This window comes from Halichoeres trimaculatus, unplaced genomic scaffold, assembly GCF_033239565.1.
Source record: "Halichoeres trimaculatus isolate MK-OKI-2021-1 unplaced genomic scaffold, fHalTri1.1 fHalTri1_scaffold_7, whole genome shotgun sequence".
NCBI classification, from domain to species: domain Eukaryota; kingdom Metazoa; phylum Chordata; class Actinopteri; order Labriformes; family Labridae; genus Halichoeres; species Halichoeres trimaculatus.
The window spans coordinates 29,959,818-29,977,606 of NW_027437185.1; the positions used below are offsets into that span (position 1 = coordinate 29,959,818).

The following is a 17,789-nucleotide window of genomic DNA, read 5'->3' on the forward strand; positions in this document are numbered from 1 at the left end:
CAAAAATCTGCTTCTGTTCTTTATTACGCTGCACTTTTTTGGTATAATTGTTGTAAGAACAGAACGCTAGACAAATGAACGAGAAGAAAAGAAAAACTGTGATTCCGCTCACTTTCAAGGGGAAGAAATGATTCAAGGACTGAGAAAGAAAAGTAAGAAAGGAGAAATCCTCTTCCACTATACAGACATTGAAATACAGAGCAATGTTAAATATGAATGCTGTGGATACTGTAGCAAGGCTTTGATAAGAAAAAAAAGGGAGAAGAACCTGAATTTAAGTTCAAGTGACATGAAAAGGAGTGGGTGAAAAGTACAGAAAGGCAAAGTGAGCAGAAGAAAGAGGAAATGAATAAAAGTTAAGAAAGCACAGGCTAGCTGTTTCAATATGTGTATCCTAGAGGGAAACTGAGAACAGTGCGGAGGACAGTTGATGTGTCAGTGCCTGGAGAGGTGGTGCTCGCTCCTCTGCAGGGACAGAAAATGGCTTTGAAAAGCTCTCTGTCATATTGGATATCCATGTCTTAACTCAGTGTTCATTTTCTCCTACAAGTGTAGACGTCACTCTTCCTTTCTCGTCCCATTTTTGGGCGGTGATGCACGTCACTTTTGTTTCTAAAAAATGCTGTTTCTATTTTGCGACACAACTCATTTACAAATTATGAGAGTGTCACAAGTAAGTTGTTAAATTTGACAAAAAAAAAAAGGCTGTCTCGTTTTTTTTGATGAATCTAGTTTTGAATAACTGTTTACATTTTTATATCTAATGATTTTAGAAAATGACAGCTTCATAAGTAGTTGGCTGTTTGTGAAAAAGAAACATTACTGAGTAGAATTCGACTCAAAAAAGCTGCATATCAAATTTCAACGTCAGGAGAAAAAAAGGACCAAAAGGTGCAAAAGTCAAGTTTTTCCTCTGCTCTAAGTTTCACTCCTGTTTTGGTTTCTTTCTCTTCCCTCTGACTTTGTATCACAATCTATAATCTGCTCTGTCTACCTTGTCTCCTTTACTCTACCTCTCCCTCATCTCAACCTTTTGTGTCTGCGCAGTAATCTACCTGGCTGTGTCGTGAGAAGTCATGATTGTTTATATTCAAGGAGGCACCATCTTGAACACGAAGGACTCTGATTGTTTACCCATCCTGCCTGTGACATCACGGCGCTGTCTCTACCCCTCCCCAGTGCTTCTCTGTCTCCTCTCCGTCCCTTTTCCAGCCAGATTGTCTGTGGAGTGTCACCCCCCTGGCCCACTTGCAGTCACAAAGCAATTCCAGCAAAGATGTTGGAAGACAAATTAAACTTAATGCCATGTAACAAACTCAGCGTGGCTCTGCGCACTGCCAGGCATCGTGGAGAAACGAGACTCTGTGTTTGGGTATCATGAGTCAACATGGAGCCAGATCAAAAAGCGCATTTGGAGAGGTCGGAGTAAGACAACGAGAGGAAAATTAAGATGGCAATAAAACGTTTGCAATTACAACCAATGAATTCTGTTAACTACTAGGCCAACAGAGTTTGCATCCGATCTCATTTAGAAGACGATTATGAAATACAGCAGGTGGCTGGATTGTAACAGCTTGAAAAACAAACTCTGTCTTCAGGCCTACGAGAGGAAAAGAGCGCCTACTTTATCGTAGCAGAGCAAAAACTATCCGCCCCTGAAATTAATAACTGCCAAGAAGAGTGAAACAAAGTTATAAATAGATTATGTTACTGAATTAATGTAAATAAATGTGCATGCATTCAGGAATCTAAACAAGAAGAAAGATGATTTCATTTCTTGCAGAAATTATTTGTAAGTTTGTGCATTTAAAATGATTTTCAGAAAAGTAAAAGGCAACTTTTCACACATGCTTTAGACATCAAATCCAGTGCAGCTGTCTATTTGAACAGTGCACCACCACACATCAAATATTCCCAATAAAACCCACCGCTCTGTACTCACACTTCTGAGCTGGATTAGATATGCACTCCATATTCTGCAGTCTGGGATCATGGGGGCGAGTTAATGAAGCTCCACCAGGGCTGTTCCATGTGAAAAGCTCCAGTGACAGTACTGACATTGTCCTCTTTTTATACGCAAGTCCCATTGTTAATAAGCTTGCGATCACTCAATTAGGCTGGCACTGAACTCTTACTTCTGGAGAATACACACACAAATACTGCTCCCGTCTTTCCTTTGGATTTAAATATCACCAGTGAATACATCAGACTAATTATACACGCTTCAATAAAGGTTTATAATTCTTGGACCTGCAGGAGAGGTTTGGTTGTTGTTATGCATGATATAACAAATACTGTCATACTGCTAAATGCCATGTAATGTAAATGTGAGTACATCTGAGTCTCTATCTTGAGTAACAAACACAATACACAAGCCCCCAAAATAAACAGAGGTGTAAGATCCGACTGTCAAAATGAATAGTATTGTTAAAGGAAACATTCAGAAGAAGTTCGGGACGCCAGCTTATCTCGGGCACTCTGTGTGTGTTTTTGTTTGAGTAAAGTAACTTCACAGATTGTTCTGTCTTTGTGTTCCAAGCTGATCAGTATTCAGTGTGTGTGCACAGTTGTACTGAGGTATATGGAGTGTCTAAGCATTGTTGACAGCACAGTTCTAGACTGAGCAAACTTGAAGCAGGAAGTTGTAGAAACTACCTCTATAAAAGTAAACATCATGAATAAAAAAGGTTAAAGCTCCTGTGAGGAGTTCTGAACTGTTCATGAGCACAGATTAAAGTGAAACCACTGCCTTTATAAGGCCTACAATAGCCAACAAGACCATCAGCGTGAAGACTGATTATTTCTTACTCTAAATTTGAATGTCTGAACATGCTGGCAGGAGGTTTGCGCCAGCTGTGGTGATTAACTGCAGAAATCAGCCTTTTGTACATTTTTCACAGCAAAGACTCACAATGAGTCATATTTTTGGCAGGGTGAGTCAGAAAAGAAAAGAAAAGACAAAAGTATATCCACATGTAACAGGTAATGCTTTGTCCACTGGGGAAGCCAAAATAACACTGAATACACGCTCCTCACAGGAGCTGTGAAGATATCGGAAATGAATCATGTTCGAATTTATGCGCAAATTTACATTATCTGTTGAGAGCACAAGCGAAACAAAAGTATATCTAGTATCTTACTAATACACAAAAAAAAATCTTTGTACATTCTGCAGAAACTAAAGAGCTTTCAAGTTCAACACATTGGAGGTCACAGGACTAGAGTAATGTTGTGATACGGAGCAGAAGGGACACAGTGCACTGCAAAAACTGTTTTTTATCAAGTGTTTTTCTCTTGTTTTGGTAAAAATGTCTTTTTGGACTTGATATGTGCCCCAGTCCAGATAAATGTCTTTTTTCCAAGTTATTTTCAAGATTAAAATAATGTCTTAAAACAAGCACGATTCTCTTAGTCCACTGGCATTTTTTTTTACTCATTTCAGGTTATTCAAACCTCATTTTTGTCTTTAAATAACTTGAATGGGACATTTTTCTTTACTGGTCAGGTGAATGTGGCTCAAATTAATTCTAGAAAGACATTTTTTACTGAAAATAAGACAAAAACACTTGATAAGATTTCAGTTTTTTGCAGTGTGGTGCTTCCAAGTTGTTCAGAATGCAGGATGAAAAATTTATGGGGCTACACTGCAAAAAAACGACATCTTATCAAGTGTTTTTGTCCTATTTTCGGCAGAAAATTTCTTTTTAGACTTAATATTAGCCACATTAACCTGACTAGTCCAGACAAATATCTTGCTTCAAGTTATTTAATGACAAAAATGAGGCCTGAATTGCTTGTTACAACCTTAAAAAAGTTACTTGTATTAAGACATTATTCCAATTTCAAGCAAATTTTCTCACAATTTTCTCTTGTTCCACTGACAGATCTTTTTTTTACTTGTTACAAGCAATTTAGACCTCATTTATGTCTTTAAAAAACTTGAAAAAAGATTTTTTTCTGGACTGTTAAACTTGCCTCATATCACAGGTAATTAGACAATTTTTGCTTAAAATAAGACAAAAACACTTGATAAGATATCAGTTTTTTTGCCCCGTAAAAATGATGTTTTCAGGTCAAAATAGTCTAAATATGAAAAACAACCCTGATAAAATCCAAAACCCGATTCCTGCCACCATATTGCTCCTTAACGAAGTTTGCTGATGACGCAACACGTAACACTGTAGAAAATCGACTACTTACCAAATGGTATCAAGAGAGAGTTGAAGAACAGGTGCACATATTGCACAAGTATGTTTGGCCCCACTTAGTGACGGATTTTTATAGAAATCACTCAAAGAGTTGCTTAGAGATAGAGCATTCTTTAACAGTCAATTAACACGTTAAATCAAATGCAGCGCTCATTGAAAAATGTGGTCCCCCTTGGGTTAACTCATTTCTTGTTAGGAGAATTGTTGATGTGCTCAGAAAAGTCCACAACATGTTGTTTCTGTGCAGCTGCTAAGTCTTTCCAGCACCATCTTTGCCATCCTGCTGGGTACGGGTGCAGTGTGGGTAGCGTCCTGACCTACTGCCTGAAACCAATTAGCTGAGATTTGTGCCACCCACCTCCACAGGTTATTTGCAATCGAATCTACACAAGGTGTATTCATTCAAAAGCTTACAAACATTTTCTAAAAGTGCCTTTAATACACCAAATTTTATAGCATTGAAGTGTTTTATTTCCTTTTATCATGTATGAATACAGAGCCAGATTAGACGGTGAGAACGAAAAAGATTAACATTCCAAAAAAGTGTTTCAGCAGGGGTGAGCAAGAGGTAAGAGAAATAAAGCAAATTTAAATGCACAGGGGTTATTTATTTTTTGAAGAGGCAGATTTACAGATACATAATGGCGTACCGGAAGGCACATAAAAGTTAGCAGAGTGCAGACCTGGGAGGCAGCGAGCGGCAGGTATCAAAGAAAGCTAATATTCATAGGGCTAAAGTTAAAGTGCACCACGATAGTCAGAATGGCTCTCATCTGAGAAGAGAAGATTAAAATCAGTGGGACATCACAGCAAGGCAATATGAGGTAGGAAAGAGCGGTTATCTCTCTCGCACTTGCTAACTCGCCTGCTCTGTCTCTTGGAGACACAGATGCATGCGCACATAATATAGTCTCCTACAATAAACCAATTACTTGTCATTAATATTTAAGGCCCTAATTTCCATTCATATGCGATATATTAAAAAACGTGCAGGGATGAGCGCCGAAAAAGGGCTGACCCTGTGATATTCACAGCGGGCTGGCTGTCCCAAACAGAGGGAAATAAACATTAGGGTGTTTTGTGTTTTATTGAGACAAATGTGTCCTGCCCGTGCCAGGAATTAATGGCCTCCCTATTCTAAAATGAGGAAAATGGTACCATTTGAGGCCTTTATTTTCCAAAATGGGATAATATCCTCTTTGGTTTTGGTTGGAGTAATAATGGACATTTAATCCAGAATGCGTGATTTACTGGTTGGACGATAGGTCTTTGGGTCGTCAAAACAATTCACCAAACGGGGTGGCATGTCTCCACTCACAGCCACTGATGACAATTTACAAAATGAGTATGTGGTGAAAGGCCAATTGTGATCTTGTTTGTGGGGGACTGCAGCTGCTAAACAATGAGCCTGATAGAAAGAGAGAGTGGGTGTTTTGTTATGTTTTTAAATTTAAAAGGCACCAGATGGACGCTGCTCTGTCCAAAGAGATGATTTCTGAACCAAGCAGAGAAAGCCCAGATAAGAGGAGAGAAAGGGAGCTATGTCAGGAGAAGAAAAGCCGAGGGTAAAGATGCAGGGGAAGCTGCCTTGGCGGATGATGCTCCCTCCTCTCAATTAACAGAATCAGTAATAAACAGGCTTGTTCTCCAGGGGACCATAGCAAACCATCAAGACTGACTTCCCCAACACTCTCACATTGAACATATCAGAAGCTTATCGTTGTATACAAGCTACTAATACAAGGCAGACTATTCCGCGGAGGGCTGAGGGTCTTGAGTTGAGCCTAAACTCATTAGACAAAAGCCTTTATTACGTTGTGACTATCAGAGGAGGCAGAGCTCCAAAAGCAGTCCCGGGATATTTGTTTTTCAAGAGCAACAAGCTTTTCAAAGGTTCCAATCAACAAGACACATTGTTATTGAATGAATTCAGCTTAACAGGATTAAAATAATGTGAGTGGCATTTATTGTTGCTACGGTTGTGTTCTCCAAGCCAAAACTTGTGTCAACAGGCGGGGAATGCAGTTGTGAGGCAGAAAGCAGACACACAATAAGTTGGTCAGCGGCAGATTTCTTTCCTGAGTGAGAACTGACCGAGTGTGAGTGAGGTGGCTGGCCATGCGTGATTGTGTTTGATCTGGTGGACGGGTCAGCCCTGATGTTAACAGAGTTATTAGGGGACTTATTAGAGGGAGTCAGGGAGGCAGCTAAACCCCCCACTGATTCCATCATTACTGCCGTTGTGGCAGGGTCATTACCGCCCTGCTGCCGGGGCTTTGTAGCTGGGATTCAGAATTCACTGGTGTGCACATGACAGTGGGGAAAAAGAGTGTGGGTGTGTGCTGGGTGTAGACTTGAAAGAACAAAGGTAAAGGGAAAATGGGTGTCAGCGACAGGGGGACTCAAAGGATTTCATCAAATCTCCTGTGATGGGGAGTTACCTTTCAAGGGCTCACCTGCAAGCACCTACGACATAAGTTACCGCTGGATGACAATATTTTTTTTAATCCATTAAACACAATTAAACATTTAAATAATGATAAATGCAATATATGAATGTTTTTGATTTTTTGATATTTTTGATATTAACATTGCTGTCAAGATATCACATTCATTTTAATTCACTGGGATAAGATAAATTGATTAATCAGTTTGCCAATGGATATGGCTGAATCATGGCATATTTAAACAACCAGCTTCTTCTGAAGCTTACACAAATAAAGTCTGCAGACAGCACAGGAGGGTCTCTTCAGAGTGGCTGCTGTCAAACAATGTTATCCTCCCCCTGTCGCAGGGTGCCCAAATTCTTTTCGGCCAATGGCCAAAAATGAATCTGGGTGGAAGGTTGTGGGTCAATTTTGAAAATGAAAACACTGTTTTTTAATGTATTTCACAGTATGAAACTACTGGACATCCATATGGTACAAATACTATGCCTATGTCTTCAAAGACATTTAGCGCAATATTACCTAAACAACATGGGACACAACATTTCCTTATAGATGACTACTATATCTACATTAATTTACATCAATTTACATCAATTTACAATATATATGTAATAACAATTCAAACATGGGCAGCAGGTGGAAAAAAATCCCAAATTGGACAGCCCTGCCCTTTAGGATAACAGGCTGTCTCTCTCCCAATGACTGCATGTCAAATCTAAAACAGGTGCTGGCTTACGCTCAATATAAATCATTTTATAATTTAATACAAACAATAAATATAATATATAAACTACATAATGGAATAATAAGGTCTAAATTGCTTCTGATATAAATTGCAGTTGTACTTTGAAATATTTTGGATAACCAAATGTTATTTCGCTATTTCTTGCTCTGAATAAATCTCCAACCAAAACACATTACTGGCTAAGCTAATCATCTATATTAGGATTTAGTATGCATGGAAACAAGCATTTTATTTTTATTATTATTATCATTATTACAGTGACATTGATCATTAAATAGTTTATAAAATAACAGAAAATAAAATGTAAAATCAGCATTATAAATCTGCCATCAGTTGACTTGACCTCTAATCATCAGCATGTGCATTCTTGAAACCACCAAAAGTAATCAAAGAGAAAAAGTTGATTAATGGCTGAGATATGAGCCACCAGAAACTGAATTTGAAATGCCCAGTTGGAATAATTTTTATCAAAAAAAGCGTTTGATTTGCACGATTTGTAAATGAATTTATTTGCTTTAATTTTTGTTTAATACACTTGAACATTTTACTCACCATAATTTGAAAATTCAGAAAGTTAAATTCAGTTTAATTTCAGTGATACAGTTTTTTGTCCATGATGACGAGTAATAGAGTGCATTTTCACAGCATTCAAGTTCATTCCTCAGCTGATTTCCAAACCAGTATTAACTTACACTTAAAGGGACCCTCCAAAATAAATAAATGAATAATTATGATCTATTAAAACAGAGCTTGTAATTAACAAGATTCCTTTTCCTGCACTCATTTTTGGACGTTTGTGGAAAAAAACATGTTACCCCATGAATCATATTTGACACACAACTGGAGAAAAAAAGTCTTTAAGATGTTCAAAACTCTGCTTAAAAGTTTAATATTTTTAATATTATTCTATTTAGTTTTTAGTGTTCAACGTTCTTCTGTGATTTGATGGGCCCTCTATCCATCCCCTCTAGTCTTATTCCAGACAAACTTTCCAGTAGGCACGTTCACTAGCTTTGTGGGCATTATTAACACAGAGGCATGCTGGGAAAGAAAGTCCCAGTTGGCCCTACTCAGAGGGACGGACTAGAGCCCCTTCAGGAGCCACACATATCTTCATTAGGCCTCTGTGCCTCCATACTGACTTATGAGTGTCATTAACTTTAAAACCATCATGCGTACTTTGAGATTTCACAAAAACAAACATGCCCATTGAAGTAAACCTTACAAAAGTTTGGATGTGCTCATGTTTACAACTTGGGTGGAGCAAAAATACTATGTTTTGAAATATACAGTACATCCAAGAATTTCCGAGGCCCAGAACTAGCCCTCCACATGTTGTGTTGTTTCTGCTGAGAAGCCCACACATCACCATTACAAAGTGGCATATGCCCTTTGTCCATCAGCAATTGGTGTGTGCAATGGAGGAAACATTTTGGAAGAAAGGGGGTGTAAAGTTTGCCAACATCAATCTTGTTTCAAATTGAACAGCAAAGTTCCAGCTGAATGAATTGCCTTTCAAATGCAGCAGGCCATGGCTACACACATTCAATCCCGAAGTGAATCTGATTTGATCCCAAAGAGCCGTACAAAGGCGCAACCCACTGATTGATAAAGCGAACTGAGGGGAGATGAGGGTAAAAGAACCAAAACAGAAAAGAGAGACGGAGGGAGCACCGAGTCAATGAAGAAGACGGTAAAGAAAGAGGGAGAAGCTGATACAAGCAAGTGAAGATAGAAGAGAGGAGAGAGGACAACAGAAAGAGGGAGCATGAGTGGAGAAAACTGATTTAGAGGGGAGTAAAAAGAACTCTATGACGTGGCAGGGTTTTCATTTAACGTTTTGTACACAGCTTCAAAAGGGGTGAATAAACCGGGGTGGTGAGTGAGATCAAACAGAGATGTGTGTGGCTGGGGTTCATGTGTGTGTGGGTGGGAACAATTTTCCAATCAAAAGCACTTGAAGGCCTCAGAGGTGAAACACCTGCTTTGACATCAGTGACGGATGCAGCTGAGAGAGCCACGTATTTTCTACAAACAGTATTATAAGATACACTGTTCCCCCTGATCAAAACGAAGTCACAAGTAAAATCGAAGTGTAAGAATAGAGGAAAAATATAAGAATCCTGTTGTTAATAAAAGATAAGAGGTAAGAAACAGTAATTTTTATTTATATATTCATATAATAAAATTGATAATCACTTCATTGAAGAAAAAAAGACAGCCAGCTCAAAACCCAAAACACTGTTTGCATTTGGTACCATAACCCAAAGCTACTGCAAGGACATTTCTGCTTGTTTGAGTCTGGCGCCCCCTGTGGCCAAAGTGATACTCGGTGCAGTGATGGTATTAAAAGACAAATCATAAAATCATCAGTCTTGTTTCTGCTGCTCTTGCTTACCTAATTCTGTAGGTCATAAAATTGTATTACCTCCGCCAAAGAGATTATGTTTTTGGGAGAGTTTGTCTGTTTGTCTGTGAACAACATAACTCAAAAAGTGATAAACAGATCTCGATGACATTTTCAGGAAATGGTCAAAATAGGATAAGGGTGATGTGATTACATTTTGGAGGTGATCCAGATCACTGTCTGGATCTAGGATTGTTTTAAAGGATTCTTTATCATTTTGAGATAGGGCCGTTTTCACCATATATGTATATAACTCCACGATAAATGGTCAGATTGCTTTGCAAAACAATACAAGACAAGGTCACCATAATTTCTGACGATGTAAAAGTACGATCCAGATCCTGGCAATATTCTGGATACTAAGATCTGGAATATGAAATATGTACTGGGTCATCATAATGTTCAGCACTGTCAGGTAAAAAATTATCGTACAAACCTGCAACTAACACCAAATTGTAGCAGACAGTCTGCTGAAAGGGAGTATAACATTAAAGTAGGACTAAAGCGTTTTGTGACGATCACAGTATGCTTGGTGGAGGTCTGTGCTCTTTGAGTGGTTTTCTAGTTGTGTTTTACTTCTGCATTTCTCATACAGGGGCTAAAAACTCATCAAGGAGTCTTCGAAATAGTAAAATAAATGTTTTTATTTTACGGTGTTAGCAAAATTTTTAGGAGATGTGGCCATTATTCATTCCAATAAATTTCTAATCAATAATGCATGCTTTTGAACAAACTTTTTACACTAATCCCTTTCATAAAACTTAAATGCTGTATTTATATTGTGTAATTCTTAGTCTTAAATGTAGAATAATGAGCATTATTTTGAGAAGTCATTTAAATTCAATGCAGCAAATAACGCTGGTTTCATTTGGTGGTTTGTTGGTTTGTACTGGGAATTTATAGGATGTAAATTAACTGATAACTCTTTGTTATATTAAGTAGTAGTTTGAGCTGTGCCTAAGTGAGACATGTGATGTTCCCAGTATGACTTCAGTGACACATCCATGAGCTCGAGAGTATGTAATGGCTGACACATGTTGAATTTGCAATCAAGCCAAAGAGCCTTTTTATAATAAATGATAGAGGGAAAAAAAGCCACTTTTAGAGGATTGAAGCTGAGCTTGAAGTCCCTCTTGATTATCATTTCCTTTTCTTGGAGAAACTCATTAAACAGTGAGACTCATAAAAGCAGCGGGGGAGATGACAGCCCTGCATTCTCAGTTGTTTTAGAGGCCTCTGAGCGCAATAAGCATCTGAAAATTGGGGGCTGTTAAAGTGATTCTTTTTTTTCTTTACTTTTTTTTTTACTGCCTAAGTGTTGTTCCCCAACAATGCAAGTAACAAGCAAGAATCCCAGGGAACTGCGAGTTAACAGAAGCCTTTTCGCACCATTTTCTGAGGGCAGCTCTGCAGGGAAGGCATTTACACCTGCTTGCCTCATCTTTCACGATACACTAGTCCCCCCAAAGAGTGCTCTACTTATAAATATCCACGTCTCACAAGCTGTAAAGATAGAGGTACCACAATGAAGCAGAGGACAATCCCAACAAGTGTGTGCAGTGTGTGCAGTGTGAGTGTGATATAAACTATGGTGGCAATATCACAGACAAATGAAGTCGGTGTTCACCAGTGACTGGTTTGTCAAATCAGCACAAAAGATTTATGGTCCATGGTTACTCTGAGAGGTTACACTGAGAGCACAGAACCTGAGGAATTAATCTTACAAGTCTTGTCCTTCCAACTGAACCTCTTAAACTGCTTTAAATCGCCAAGACCAACAAATCAAGTTGACCTGAAGAATGGAGACCTACCTCCCAAACAGGTCGATCCATAGAGAGAAAAAAAGAAAGTCTTCTCTTTGACAAAGAGCTTATTGTTCCTGACATTAAGGTTGAATATCTTCAGATTAAATGTGTTTGAAAGATTGTGCATGATTGACGAAACAAAGGAAAAACAAATGTACAGCCATCTTATTCTTTGTAAGATTCAATCTAGCACCTTTTATGCAAACCCATCCACATCAAAGCTCCTCTCAATGACTTTCAACTTCACTGATGGGGGGTGGGGGTGTGTGTGTGCAAATTTGAGCATGGGGGTGGGGGTGTGGTGGATATCAAACATTAAACAGCATTTTTCATTCATGAGCAAATCATGTTCTGTTTCAACAATAGAGGGAAAAGAGCTGATTCAGTGCAGTCGCTGCAGGGGTAATTGATAGGGATCCAGCAAAGGTAACTCCCGGGGGAAATGCTGGATCATGAATTCCTATCCTGCCAGCGGGAACATGGACTATCTATAGAGCTTTTTTAAAGTCCCCGGTGGGTGAGAAAGTGAATTTAATAAATGATTTAAAAGGACATTTAAAGCTGGATTAAAACCAGTCTGTGGAACTCCAAATGCTAAGTTATATTTCATGATAAGAATCCAGGTGGAAATGTGCTCTACAGTAGCAGGCAGCTGACATATTGACAATTTACTGACGCTAAGTGTAACATTTATCCATGCCTGGGGGAATATATGAATAAAGGCACATAGAAAACAAAACAACATAAGGACAAAAATCAGATTCAACAGCAAAATCAAACTGAGTGACCAAGGGCCAGAAGACATGCAACAAAAAATTCATTCTCTAAGTGTGATCAGTCTCTTGTGCCATCAATACAGATTTATCAAACCACACCTGTCCCTCAATTGTCTCTTGATACCAAATGACAAGTGGTTAGTTTTCTGCAGAGCTCTGCTGCTTCTCAAGGAAAATGTTTTCCATGAGCATGGAGGGGGCTGTCTGGACTTCTTTCTTTTGTCATATTCAGACTATTTTGACCTGCAAACAACATTTTTTTGAACCAAATATTTCTTATCCTGCATTCTGAAGAGTTGCAATGCAGTTTTTTATCCTTCCTTTTCTGCATCATTTCATAGGTTTAATCTGGTCTTGTGCTCTTGAATGTATTTTTTTTAATTCTGGATGCTCGTGAAGAACATTTTAACATCATGATACATCATGATGTCTGTAGGGCTAATGTTAAGGGGCCATTTACACAACAATTACTTTCGAGTGAAACGCAAAAGTTTTGTTCCATTCTGGCCTTGTGTTTACATGGAAATGGCGTTGTAGCCAACCTAAAACACAAACTTTCGAGAACGGCCTCAAGAGTGGAATTTTCATGAAAAACTGCCGACGTTGTTGCTGCATAAACAGTAAGCTGGCGTTTTCAGGGGAAACACTTATATCACGCTCTGCTTCACACAAGCGCACAACAGTACTGTTATTACGATCCTCGCTAAATCTGCTGACTGTCTTTCAACAAAATGTGCATCTGTTGCTCCACTTCTGCACTTACACTTACGGTGTTTCCCCAAACCGCCTACTTCATACTTCATGTGAATGTAGTATGTAGTAGGCACTACATACTGCCTACTGCTTTTGCTTGTACTATGTAGTACGGCCGTTCTGTTGGGTCTGTTTTGAAGTTTACTACTCTGGTTTCCAGTCTCGGAAGCTGGAGCTACAGATCGTGTTCGTTTTTTTTGCCTTTAATATAAATATACAAAACAAGCAATTGACAGATCTTGGCATTTGGTTATTTTGTTAATCATGTCAAACAGAATCATCATTCTTAAATTTTAATCTTACACCAAAAATTATATTGTTTACTGAAAATAAATCTGAAAGGGATTTTCATTTTTTACAGCTGATGTAAAAAACACTTCTATATAATCCACATATGGTTTAAAAAGTGAATCAGTGATTTATATGGGCTAATGAATTTGTAGAAGTAAACACCTCTTTAATAACTGTAAGTGACAAGATTTACAGGTGTTTCTTTGCATCACTTCACTTCTATCTCATGGACGGTCTAACGTTAGTGTTGTGTTGTAATTATAATACCGATTAATTCCAGTAGATAGCAGTAAGTAAACAGGGTTAGCGCCGTGCATTGTGGGAAATAGTATGCCAGGTAGACTGGTCCGTTGCATACTGAGAAATTTTCTGGGATCAGTAGGGCATCCGGGGATTTTTAGTATACTGCGGATTTTGCAAGTGTTCGCACACTACCTACTGCTTACTGAATTTCAGCCAAAATTGTAGACACTGCTAGTGTAGTAGGCGGTTTGGAAAACAGCCTGCCAGCCAGCCCTGATAGGCCCAACTCATCTTCAGTAGAGCTTTACCACAAGTCAACAATACAGTTACAGCGCCATCTACAGGCCTGGCATGCTTACTACAGTGTTTTCAGTCCCTCGTTGTTTCTTTGTAAACACAGATTTGTTCACTGCGTTTTAGTGTTTTTGGATAAAATGTTGTTGTGTGAATGGGGCCTAAGTGCATGCTTTTCTGCATGCGATTGTTAACTCCTCTATCCCCTTAGCATAAGTAACACTAGGCTCACCTGTAATGGAATGTGCTTTATAAATATAATTGCTATTGTTATTGCTATTAGGACACGCCACAAAAATCTCCTGTGGCAGAAATCACCCAGAAAAAGAAGGGAGGCCTCTCCCTGCCACTTCATTAAACCTCCCTAATACCGTTATTTTTTTTCTCCCCACACTCTCCCATCTGTATTATGCTGGAAAATCACCTTGCGGCAGCAGAGGCAAAATTGCTATTTATTTCACAGAACAAAAAAGGAGATGAGCAGAGTTTGCAGACCTGGAGGCTGTGAGAAAGACAGAGTAAGAAGCTGCAGGCAGGCTGATGGTATCCAAACAGAGGGGGGTATATGGGGAAAAGTTAGAGGACTCTGTATAGTTATGTCCACACACGCTGCCAGAGCTCAGATTTGACTGTTCAGCGCTTGACAGGCCTCTGACTTCTCCCCTCCCACTGCTGCTAGAATAAGAGGACTGTACCACACTCACGCACACTGTCAAAGTAGTGGAAAAACACTCAAATTGTCATGGGGAGGAATACATCAAGTGCCTTCACACAACCTCCTCCATCTATGAAAACAAAACAAACAAACTTGCTCTCTACTGCTTGTGTTATTCATCAGCAAGTTAGGTAGCCTGGTTGTGTATCTGAGAAACAAACTGGCCGGGACAAGAAAACTCCCCGAGCTTCCATCACGAAAGCCTTCCCCGCCTCCCAAATGGAGGACTGGTCTATTGGACTGGAAAAGGAAAGGAGCAAACCAAGCATAACTGCTCTCAGTTCACACATATATGTGCAAGTTCAAGTCCGTGCACGCCCACGTGCCTCGCAAAATCACTGATTTGAAACTACTCAATGGGTACAAAGAGCAAAAACAAGAAGCAGCCACAGTGTGTTTCAAGCTTTCTCAAAGACACAAACAAACACTGCAGTGCGAGCATTGGTTCCCCTAATTGGCACAAAGATTTGACTTGAGAGCTTACATAGACGGCGCTCAAATGCAGTGGAAAATAAAGTTCTTGGTTTTTTGGGATAATTAACATTTCAGTGGGAGAAATTGTTCCTTAAAGTGTCACGAGATGAAAGAGGCACGGTGTCTGCTGCCAAGAGGCTAAATGAAGCTCGATGTGGAGATTAATTAAGGGAGGGAGGGTTGAGGGGAGATGACGCCTTCTTACCTTTGCTCTGTGACGAGAAGCAGAGGGAGAGCTGAGCAAATAGGTCAGGATTCTCAAACTTCTCTTCTTTGACTTTGATCCAGAAGCAATTCTCTGCCATTTCCTGAGGCACTATCTGCAATGACACAAGGATTCCATTATCACCACAATCAGAGAGCGCCATTCCACCAAGCTGCCACTCAAAAAGTTCTTCTCACTGGAGATGGGGTGTGTATGTATGTGTGTGTGTTTGTGCGTGTTTTCCCTTTTTTTATATTCTGTGTTTGGACACACAGATGCCCTTGTGTGCATCCTTGGCATCAGAGTAGCAAATACAACAACAAAAACATGCATGTGATAGCAAAAATACACGATAATGTGTGGATAGATCCCCACCTAACCCCAAATATAGAAACCTCTCGTTGATCTCTCCTAAGATGAATGAAATATTTGACTTTCAATTTGCAGAACTACACCCCAGCAACCCTGTTTGTACACAACTCCTGCCTCGACTCGTCTGAGAGAAGCAGACAAGCATGCAGAGGTGAAAGCAAGTCATGAGGAAGCTTTCTCCCTCCTCATTCTCCTAATTTCTTCACCTCTCAATAGAAAGATAAATTAACCAACACATCAACACCTATTACTCTGTTGTTATTACAAGATGATAATGCATGTGACGCTCTATCTTCTGTACGTTGGCTGAAGCGCTACTGTGAGAGCTTTCAGAGTGTCACTGGTGTAGTGTTTTATCAAGACCTGGACTCAAGCTTGGCCTATCACATCAACACCGTTAACCTCCTCGAAACGCACAGTAATCAAATACACAGAGGAGTTTAAGTGCAACACTTATGCAACACAGACAAGAGAGTTCCAGCTGAACCTGGGTAATCATTCCCAAGGCAGTGCAGTGACGGCAATAAGCGTGACAGTGTTGCAGGGTCCTATAATGGCAGTAATAGGTGCCTTAATGGAAGGTTTATTAAACTTTCAACATAAGAGGTGTTGGTGTTGAGTGCGGATAACAAAGTGCCGCTGTGCTCTTATTTGCTCTCATCAAATCCACTCAAAGACCAGAAGAGCTGTCTGTGTCATGTGTGTAACGGCCTTTTCCACAGGAGTGGCAAAAGTGGAGAGCAGCAGAACCCCAATCATATGTTTAAACACATCCTGTGATTAAATTTTCTTAAAGACAATACATACAGAACCATCACTACCTCTGGGAAGGATCAGTAAAAGAAAGAAGACAAAAAAAATAAGATTTACAATTTAAGACAAAATAAATGATAATGAGATGGAGATGGAAGGCAGCGAAAATGGGAAAAGATAGAGACGAGGAATGAAATGATAAAAGGGAAGGAAAGAAAATGAGGGAAAAGGCGATAAGAAGGTATACAATGAAAAGAGTGAAAAGGAAGAGGGGGACAAAGGGGAGATAAAGAAAAACAAGAAGAAAAAAGGAAAGTGGATGAGAAACTTGAAGGAGAAGGAAAAGGAGAAAGAAGTAGGAGATAGAGGTAAAGAAAGAAAAGATGAAAAGGAGAAAAGGGAATAATACAAGAAAAAGTGATGAAGATTTAAAAAAGGATTAAAAGTAAATAAGGAGAAGAAAAAAAATAGGAACATTTAAAGAAAAGGAGAAATTTTTGAAAAAGTGATTGAATAAAAAGAGGAGCAAAAATTTAATGGAGGGAATAGGAAGAAAATTAAATGAGAAAAAAAGTAAAAAGAAAAGGAAGGAGAAAAAGAAAAGGGTAAAAGACAAAGGCAAAAGAGAAAAAGAGAAATGGGTCAAAATATAAAACAAACAGAGTTAAAAGTATAACTGAGAAGAGAATTGATAAAAGGGGAGAAAAGAAAAGACTGAGGAGGAAAGGGCAAAAAACAGAAGAAAAACAGAAAATAGGAGATAGAAATGAAAAGAAAAGAAACAAAAGGAGAAATTAAAAATTATTAGAAAATTATGTCCCCTTCCAAAGGTTTGTCTGACTCTTTCATTACACTGGTAAAATGTATCTTCTCATTTTTCTGTCAGAAACATTTGGTGCCTTCACAGAAAATTGTCTACAACACATCATTAGTCATTAACCTACTTTGCTCTTTGGGACTAATTCAACATGTATCAGCGTCTCCATGCCATTGATCTCCCTGGATACTGTCGTCACAGTGACTGTCCCTCTTCTATTGCTACTTTAGATCTTTATTATGCAACACAAAAAAGTGCTGTTTTAAGTTCAGCTGCTGGAAAACTGCACTTGAGTGAAAACTCCACTGAAATATTCAACACCATTTCTGTTTTGTGCCACAACCTTCATCATCACTCTAAAATTTTTGCTGTGATGAAGATGATGTTGCTGGTTTCAACAACAGTTTTCCATAATTGTGGTTAAAATATTTAAGTTCGCAGCTGCACATATGAGAACTGTTTCAGATTAAAACAATCTAGA

The 17,789-nt window shown here is 39.0% G+C and overlaps 1 protein-coding gene across 8 annotated transcripts in view; it reads right to left on the reverse strand.

Annotated features, from left to right (window-relative positions):
- diaph2 (diaphanous-related formin 2) overlaps window positions 1-17,789 on the reverse strand; it is a 483,641-nt gene that overhangs the window by 279,556 nt on the left and 186,296 nt on the right. For all 8 annotated transcript variants that reach the window (XM_074674141.1, XM_074674142.1, XM_074674143.1 and 5 more), the window contains one exon: window positions 15,367-15,481. In XM_074674141.1, the coding sequence (XP_074530242.1) occupies window positions 15,367-15,481 (115 nt within the window). The remainder of the gene's footprint in view (window positions 1-15,366; window positions 15,482-17,789) is intronic.